General features: G+C 36.1%; 1 protein-coding gene across 1 annotated transcript; it reads right to left on the bottom strand.

Moving 5' to 3' along the window:
• Window positions 1–1,535: 1,535 nt before the first annotated feature.
• Window positions 1,536–9,139, bottom strand: LOC111334809 (eukaryotic translation initiation factor 2 subunit 2). Its single transcript, XM_088753227.1, has 10 exons — window positions 8,980–9,139; window positions 8,728–8,887; window positions 6,124–6,218; window positions 5,760–5,888; window positions 5,275–5,350; window positions 5,080–5,144; window positions 4,805–4,953; window positions 3,931–3,987; window positions 3,617–3,702; window positions 1,536–2,877 (listed from the first exon to the last, which is right to left on the bottom strand). The coding sequence occupies exons 1-10, from the start codon at window positions 8,995–8,997 to the stop codon at window positions 2,702–2,704; spliced, it is 1,011 nt and encodes a 336-aa protein (XP_088609353.1). The 5' UTR covers window positions 8,998–9,139; the 3' UTR covers window positions 1,536–2,701.
• Between the last annotated feature and the right edge of the window lie 580 nt (window positions 9,140–9,719).

Raw genomic sequence — 9,719 nt, forward strand, 5'->3', positions numbered from 1 at the left:
AGCACTATCAATTACAGTTGTAGTAAAAGCCAAGGGAATTAGCTGAAAGTGAGGGTGAGTCTTCATACTAAATTATGTGGATGTTGTTTTAGACAGCATGTAAATGAATTAGTAATCAAGAACCTGCTTCTATATATTAAGGAGGTCATACTTAAGTACTGGACTGTTGTTTGTGATGGCATCTGTGCTGTCATGGACTAAGATGTGCAACATGCAAAGTTTTACAACAATAATTGTCAATAGAGGTTTCAGAAAAATGCTTTTCCTTCATCTGGAATGTTAAGGGATGATGAGACTTCATGGGCAAGGTTTGACAAATTAAACACAACAAATATATGAAATTCATATATCTGAACTGCGGTTATAGAAACGTATTTGTCTATAACCGCAGTTCAGATATATGAATTTCATCTATTCGTTATTGGTAGAGCGCTGCACTAGTATTGCAAAGATCTGTGGTTTCAATCCTGTACAGGCCTGATTTTCACTATTGCTTAAATAGTACTCTAGTGCAAGGATTGTGCACAAATACGTTTGACAAATTGTTAACAAAGGAAATAATTTGGATATGTCAACAAAGTTGAAGTGGTAAATTGGCCACCGTAACGATTCCAAAAGCTGACATTTCGAGCGTTAGCCCTTCGTTGATATATCCAAATTATTTCGTTACTCCCACCGACGCAGCCCCAGTTTCTTTCGAAACTATCAGCCTTTATTCATTTGTTAACAAAGGACTTTTTCAAGCCCCACGTGAGGTACAGTTGTTTTAGGTAGAAAGTTATTCCTTTCCAAATTTTGTTCATCTAAAAGTGCTTGCTCCCTTTCATCTTTCTTTTGTACATTCAACTTGCATTGAGAGGTGAACAATTTTCAACTCAAAAAATAGAAATTTCTGTATCTTCCCTCGTTTACTCAGGTGTTTAATTGTACTAATTTATCAAAGGCATGTAATTTGCTGGACTTTCAAACAATACTTAATTTTATTTAATAACTACATTTGTCTCATTAACAAGTAGTGTACTCCTGTAATCTTGAGAAGAAAATGTAGAGATGGCTGTGAAATGGGTTTGGAAGTTTTGTGACCCTCAGGAAGTGATCAGCTAGGAGTACCAGTAATTTTTTTACATAATTGGAATCCTAAGGGGACTATTTAGGGAAGTGTATGGTTGGCATATTCCTCTGAAATCAAAGCTCAAGTAACTGGAATGGCCGGATCATCTCTCCTTGTCCCACCAGTACACAAATATGGCTTAAAGTTAAATTTAATAAGAGCAAATATGATCCTAACGTGAAAACAGGAAAACTGCCCAGAATGCAGAGAAATACAGATTGCCACACCACCACTGTTATTTTTTTGGATCTGAGTAAATTGTAGACCAATAAGCTATGCAACCATGGCATAATTCTACCCACCATTTAAATTATCTCTTTCTGTTTTGACCTGTTTTCTTTCTCAAGTTCAGCTGAAATCCATACCAGACTCACAAGCCTAGTACATGCTGATGAAAACTAAATTAAATCTAGCCAAAACAACATCACTTAACCATCACAACTTTATTCAATATACTTTCTAAGTTTTAGAGGTCATAATGTGAATACTAACAGAACCACCTGCAGCTATAAAGTACTAATAAAAACACATCATTAGTCAGAAAGTTTATTGACGAGTGCAAGGTGAAAAGTGCTGAGTGGTCACAATCATTTCCTATCCTGAGCATCTGCAAAAATATCTTGTCTTGTTCAGCAAATTGACGGTTTTGTACATATCAAGTCTTCACAAGAGAGGATCAAGTTATCATAGTAATCCCTTTCTGGGTTATTTCTAGACTTGAGGTCTCTCGTCTCCCAGAGTAACGTTACCACATACCCTGCATGTATCTTGGATTAGATAATGTAGCATTAAAGGTATGGATGCCACCCGAGTTGTTCAAGTGACCTACATGGAATTTACTCAATTTAATGCCAGTCTAAACTAAATTTGGTGGGTTTCCTAACAGCCTGCTCATTTCTGGTGGCTTTTCCTGTAAAATGATCTTTCTGTAGTCAGCAACATTTACTATGGTAAATCAGTTGTAACTATCATGAAATACAGAAACTTATACAATGTTCCACTACCTAAATATGTTGTAGACTGCTGAGTTGTACCTTTCTAGAAACTTTTCCTGTTGTAATCCTAAAATGCTTGCCCCATTCTTCACAGTGAGTGCATTGTTAATTGAAATGTAAAGGGTATTCAAGTAAATACAGTATTCATGACGTGTAACTGGCTTTTGCCAGATAATCCCAAGTTTCCAGGACATGGATTCCCTCATGATTAAGGTCCATATGCTTGAGGGAGATTCACCCTTAGCTTGATCTTCTCTTGATTTAGAACTTCTTTAATCTCAGTTTCTTAACACAGAAGCAACTGAAGCAAGTGCATGCTTAATACAAAGGAAAAAATATTAGTTTAAGTAGCGAAAAATCTGCACGCTGTATGCATGTATGTACAGGTACTTTTCACCTTTCTACTCCACATGTTTCCTATCCAACCCCATTAATTAAATTGGAAAGATAACATGTGTAAAACGATATTTTTCCAGTGTTCTTGCCTGTCTCAGAATTCTTTATCTGCTTGAAATCCGTCCTGCTTGTCTTAGTTTAGACTGACCACCTCGTTAAACTGTAAATTTTTTCATATGTACTAGCTTGGAGACGTATTTTACTGTTGTTTACTCTTCAGCTGAGCTCTCTTCTGGGTGATGGCCTGGAAACCTGATTTGATACTAGCAACAGATCTTCTTGATCCACATGTTTCACACTGAATGAAAAATAATCTAGTTTCTTTCTGCAGAATGGTATCCGGAGATCTGCAGGTGTGACACGTGACATACTCCTCTGTAGGAGACACAAACAAGGCAGATTAACCCTTAAACTCCCAAAAGAGATTCACATGTAACTTCTCCCTACATTATCCATACATTAACAAACAAAACAGGTAATGAGAATACTCAAACATATCAGGTAGAAGTTGCTATCTTGATCTAACACCAAATTCTTCTAACTAATTTACTTAGTTCTTATTAACTTAGTGGGAGGTCTGTAGGGGAGAATCTTAACCGAGGTCACCAGTACAGACCGAACACAGTGAGGTCTGTACCAGTGACCAAGGTCAAGATTCTCCCATACAGACCGACCTAGCTCGGTTAATAAGATGTTTATTATATGGCTGTGTCTTATATGCCAATTTTTTATATTTTTTGTACCCTTTTTTTCTAGACGGGTCTAGATGCCGGTCAAGATGGGAAAATCTAGACTGCTTTCAATAATGATTTCAGTCAATCAAATTCGTGAATTTGGTAGTTCCCAGTTCTTGTGAGACACAGCCATATAATAAAAGGAAATAAAAAGCAGCTAGAGGGAAGAATTAACAATCAGATCTTGGAGAGTAAATGGGTTAACTCTGAAGTTTCATTGACAAAACTGATCTACAGGCAACTTGTTCTTGAAAAATTAAAATGCTTTGAGGCACGTCTGATTAGACTCACTAATTGATCAATGAGGGAAGTTTGGATGGAGCATCAAAAACAAATCATTCTAAATAACTTGTGTCTAAAAATATTACAATTACACTTACTGATGTATCTTCTAAGCACATTTTCAATCATTTTTTGTTGGAAGCGTCCTTTAATGATAAGTTGATTATTTCCATCAATTGAACCACTGCAAGAAAATTAAAATAAAACCAAATCAGAATTACACATACAACATCAAGTTAGAAGATAGATGTAAATAGGTTAGTAAATGGATTTTAATTCCAAAAAAAAAAAAAAAGGAAATCAGACTTCAAGACTCCCCTGCCATGAACTTAAATTTTTTTGACAAACATGCTGTGTGGGAAAGTGCAGCTGTTATTAAACAGTAGCAGTAAAAAAAGATGGACACCCATACCTTGTTCCTAACTCTGCAAGGAGAAATGCTAAGAGATGTTTTGGTTGTCTGTGCAAGCTGCAAAAATAAAATCATTTCATATCTGAATCAACAACAACCCTTCAAAGCTGTGGACCCCATGTGGAGCACATGGCATAAAAGTATAAAAATAATTATTGTTAAGTCTCTTGGCTGAACTAAAATTATCTTGAGCCATTCAATCTCCCAGTATGATAGCCATTAATGCACAATATTAAAACTTTCAGAAGATAATGGGAGACAGGGTTCCTTAGCAGTTATTTGGGACTTCAAGCAGTAAGGACGGCAATGGCACAGAAGACGTCGATTAAAAAATGAGTTTCTACTTCTAGTTAGAATTTTGAAAATGGTTGCTTGTGTTTACCGTCTCATAGGGCGCCAGACCTCAATCTCAACATAACGCATAAAAGTAACGTCGAGTTCCAAATGTAAATTAGAATAATTTGCCACCACGCTTTCGCTTTGCAGACGACGCAAATTTTGGGGATTTCACGTTGTTGTTTTGCAAAGGACGGCTAAGAAATGTACAAAGTTTTAAAACGTATGTACTGGACTATTGTTTTGCCATTGTTCACTTGAGATAATGTATTCTCTTGAATTTTGTACTGGAGAACGAGGCCAGAAAGGCTAATTTAAATTTAAACAAAAGAATATTAATTTGGCAGCCATTTATGAAAGTGGTCTATTAGGTCTATAGTTTTTCAACGTTCTCATTGCCATCCCCGTCGTGGTTTGCTTAAATTCCCTATTGCCCTGGACTTTGCATAAGAATACTGATCTTACCTTTACATTCTCACAGCTAGGTAATGACTGAGTTAAACTTGATTACAATAATCTCAAACTTTCATCCACATACATTTTACAGATGTCTGTGAAGTTGGCAAATGATGTCTTTTTTGTTCCTATCCTGACTACTTGTGGTGGTTTCATCACAAACTTCTTCTTTTCTCCTGTCACCATTTCAGGGTTCTTGGCTCGCATAATGTCAAAAACCCTTGTTAATAACTGTGAGTGTAAAAACAAGGGATGAGTGAAAAGAAATATAAATTATTTGTGTACTTATTTCCTAATTTGCTTGCTGAATAGTAATTTTTTTCTGATTGGGTTCTTCTGCTCAATCATAACAAATACCTCTTCATATGTGTAGTCTCTATCATTCCAAGCTGGCACGTCATCATTATCATCTAACATATCTCCTAAAGAAAAAGAGAATTGTATTTGTCAAAAAGACAAAATCAAGCATCACACTTCAACCTTTTTGTTCAATACTATTTTGACCTCTTAATCTAGCTGCAAAGTTGTCATTCGAAACAAAATAGCCTTTACCATCATCTGCATCAGAATCTGCTCCATTTTCTGTTGCTTTGGTCTCAACTTCATTCATGTCTGTTTCATCCAGAACCTATTGAAAAAATTATATAAAAATGTTCCCATTCTTCCTTCTTGTCAGAGAACAACAACCAAAACAAAAATAACAAAAACATACAAAATTTGAATTTGTAAGGCCTTAACAAAATCCATAACATGATCTTGAGGAACTGGATAATTGCAAAAGCCTGTATCTATGTAAAATGAAGTTTATCACATCAATGTGTCAACAAGAAACATCAGCAAAAAACAAACAAGGCTCGACAAAAAAAATTGTTTGTGCTTACCCTGTGGGATAAATTGAAGGTGGGTTTGTGACAAAGAGAGGAACTGACAATGTTTAAGCTAGGAATCTACTACTCCTGGATGATCTGGTTTCTAATAAAACAATAATAAAAACCTCCACAGAACGTCATGTAAATGAAAGGTAATATATTACACACCGGCTTCTTCTTCTTCTTCTTCTTTTTTGTGGAAAAATTGAAATCAAGGTCATCCATAGTTTCTGCATTGTTTTCCTTTTCACCATCATTTCCTCCAGTTTCTTCTGTTTTGTTTTCGCTGGCTGAGTCCTAAGGAGATAAAGGTCTAAAATGTTCAGCAGCTGACAATGGTGGCACCTACCATAGAATTAAGCAAACACAAATGCTAATCACATTCAAGATGTAAGGGAAAATTTGATTTATCACCCAAATCTATACCCCTTCCAAAACTTGACTGGAAAATATTTGAACAATAAAACAATTCAAAGTGTCATAAAACCACAACAATTATTGCATCAGCCAAGTTTGTAACACAATCACATACCGGAAGGGCATCCTCCAGGCCCTCCATGTCATATGGCTTCTTTTTCTTCTTTTTCTTTTTCTTCATCCCAGAAAAGTCATCCAGATCTAAAATGTCTGCAAGAACATAATTATACTTAACAATTACCCTTGTATGAGATTCTTAAATGATAAATTTTCCAGGCAGTGGAAAGAAAAGAGCCCTGCTAATGAATGACAATAATTGCTGACATAGTCATAACCTATCTAAATTAGACGAAGGAAAACCTTTGATCTGAAATTATGTGTTTACAACTTGTTTGTCTGTTCACATATTTATGATGAAAAAGTCATTTCTAGTTAATTTCCAAGTACTTTTTTACTACTGTACAAGTAATACATCATTAATATCCCTTTCCTTTTGATGATGTAAGATACATTAAGTTCCTTTTCTTCAAATATCTCCAAAATCAATTTCTTCTGGAATAATTGACAGTTGGCTGGCATCTAAGTGCCAAAGATCTCCCTCCATAAGAACTACTATCTAGATACAAACTTTTGCAGTAACCACAAACTCTACCATTGATTTGGGCTTCTTTAATAGTCACAGTTGACAAACAATTTATGATGGGAAGATGATGTAAATCAGCAAACGATGTAGGTATACTTGATAGAAAGAACTCTGAAGACTCCAAATTGGAGTCAAACCTACAACCTTCAAATAAGTACTTCCAGTGCTCTACCACTGAGCTATAAAAGACTTGTGGTAGGTTAGGAATTTTAACTAGATCCGTGATGAAAAATTTACCATCTTCCCTAGCATCATCAATGCATAAAAGCATCACATATTAGCACTCCTAACCTAGCAGTATGCAGAAAGTAACTACATAATCTAGAATTTTTTTTCATTTGGACTTCCTTCTAGGAAATTCAAGCAGATAAGTTGCATGCCAGCCAGTAATGAGTACATAAAACAATAAAACAGTTGGCTTGTTAGCTCAATTGGTAGAGCGCTGCACTAGTATCGCAGAGGTCAGTGGTTTGAATCCTGTACAGGCCTGATTTTTTTTCAGGTCTGATTTTCGCTATTGCATAAATAGCGCTATCTACTGCGAAGGATCGTGCATCATACGTATTTAATACCGCAGTTCAAAATATATAAACTTCATATATCCATTGTATATGATTTATCATCACGGGTTTATTACGAATCAACTTAACGGCCTGCTCCCAGTTGGCTTGTCAGCTCAATTGGTAGAGCGCTGCACTAGTATCGCAGAGGTCACTGGTTCGAATCCCGTACAGGCCTGATTTTTTTCAGGTCTGATTTTCGCTATTGCATAAATAGCGCTATCTAATGCGAAGGATCGTGCATCATATGTATTTAATACTGCAATTCAAAATATATGAACTTCATATATCCATTGTATCTGATTTATCATCACGGGTTTATTACGAATCAACTTAACGGCCTGCTCCCAGTTGGCTTGTCAGCTCAATTGGTAGAGCGCTGCACTAGTATCGCAGAGGTCAGTGGTTCGAATCCCGTACAGGCCTGATTTTTTTCAGGTCTGATTTTCGCTATTGCATAAATAGCGCTATCTACTGCGAAGGATCGTGCATCATATGTATTTAATACTGCAATTCAAAATATATGAACTTCATATATCCATTGTATCTGATTTATCATCACGGGTTTATTACGAATCAACTTAACGGCCTGCTCCAAGTTGGCTTGTTAGCTCAATTGGTAGAGCACTGCACTAGTATCGCAGAGGTCAGTGGTTCGAATCCCGTGCAGGCCTGATTTTTTTTCAGGTCTGATTTTCGCTATTGCATAAATAGCGCTATCTACTGCGAAGGATCATGCATCATAAGTAATAAAACAAATAGATATATGCATTCTCTGAGGAAACTCAAATCTCTGGCCATTAATTTTGATGCTTGCAAACTGAAAATAAATAATTAAAAACTGAAATAATTTAGACTAGAGATCATCTATTTCCTTTTCAAACTGGGGATGTGACTGCACTTTTCTTTTAAAAAAAAAAAAAAAAAGGTATCTTTACACTGTCAGCCATAAAACAAATCAATGAGATAAAAAATTGCTGACATATAAAATTCTTGGGAATAGACAGATGCTGCTCCATTTGACCTGCCTGAAGTGATCTCTCATCTGTGATGTAGTTTTTATGAATGATCAATTAGTGCCATCTCAAACAAGAAACACTCTTTCCCAATCATAATTTTCATCCTAACGCAACTGATTAAAACAAACGTTCTAATCAATAAGTTTTCATGTGATTCAGTTGTACATCCCTTAAAGCATTCTGCTGTTTGCAATCTTAGGAATCCAGAGAACTGGATTCAGTGGTTAAAACGTCCTTGTAAGACAGACGTCTGGTCAAGCTCAAATTAAACAATCTCGCGAGACTTGAAAATAAACCAGACTTATGTACAAATATATGTAAAATGGCCGCTGTTTCTCGGATTTATGGATGTTTAAAATCTAAGAATGGTAACAAAACATCTGTGGTAGAGTTCAATATGTGCTAACGGATCACAAAATTTAGTTGTGTCTTAAGTTCATGATCAAGCATGTTCTTAATTTTGAATCAAATATCATGTAACATAAAGTTCAATTTACCTTTGTCTTCCTTCTCTTCTTTCTCCTCCACTGTATTTTCCTGATTCTCCATTTCATGAGTATTCTCTTCCATATTCGAGGGAGTACTAGGCTCTTCAAGTGCATCAAGATCTAGAGGTATCTTCTTCTTTTTCTTCTTCTTCTTCATAGTGGGGTCGAACTACGATTTTCAGATAAATTTGACGGGAATCGAATCAGTTTGAAGCCAAATCCTTTCGGTAATAGCTTCACTGATAATCGAAGCATACTCACCGCTTCATCCTCGGCCATTTCTTCGTATTAATTCACTGAAATATAAAGTTTCGTGTCGAAAATCGAAGTTGAAATTCCTCGTTGTTACAGAGGATTATTAAACGCTTTTTCACATGCAGTTGCGTCAGCCATCTGCGCATGAGCAGAGGCGAAACTCGTTTCAGGTCACCTTGGATGAAAGCAAATTTATTTTTAGTTATCTATCCCTGTTTTTCCTGGACTCTCCGGAATATGCATTGCAGTCTCCCTCTTTCCTGTACAATACGGTTACTCTATCGGCTATTTTAAATCTTGAGATTTTCACAATTGGTTCATCATTTTGGTGAAATTTTCCCTATTCTGAACTTCACTTCCTGGATCCGATTTAGCGATTCAAATCAGGTTTTTTTGGAGAGACTAGGAAGAACTGATCGGTCACAAAATTCAGTAGGATTGGGAGAAGTGATCTGACTTCAAACATCTCCAGATTTCGTGTTTCTGAGCGAAGGAATTGAATGTCAAGCTAAAACACGTTTATTATTATTTTTTCGATCTCTGCACCACTAGCTTCACTAGACATGATCCCTCCATCATATCCATGTTTGACTAGTTTACGACATGATGAAAATCGATAACAGTCGATAAAGATAATCGATCAACAGCGATAAATGATGAAAAACTTTACCGCGATTTTCCATCTGATTGATGGTAGATAGTCTTACCCTCATCGATTGATCTTGATCATGTATAGGCTTTCACCG

The sequence above is a fragment of the Stylophora pistillata genome, chromosome 3 (genome assembly GCF_964205215.1).
Source record: "Stylophora pistillata chromosome 3, jaStyPist1.2, whole genome shotgun sequence".
NCBI classification, from domain to species: Eukaryota; Metazoa; Cnidaria; class Anthozoa; order Scleractinia; family Pocilloporidae; genus Stylophora; species Stylophora pistillata.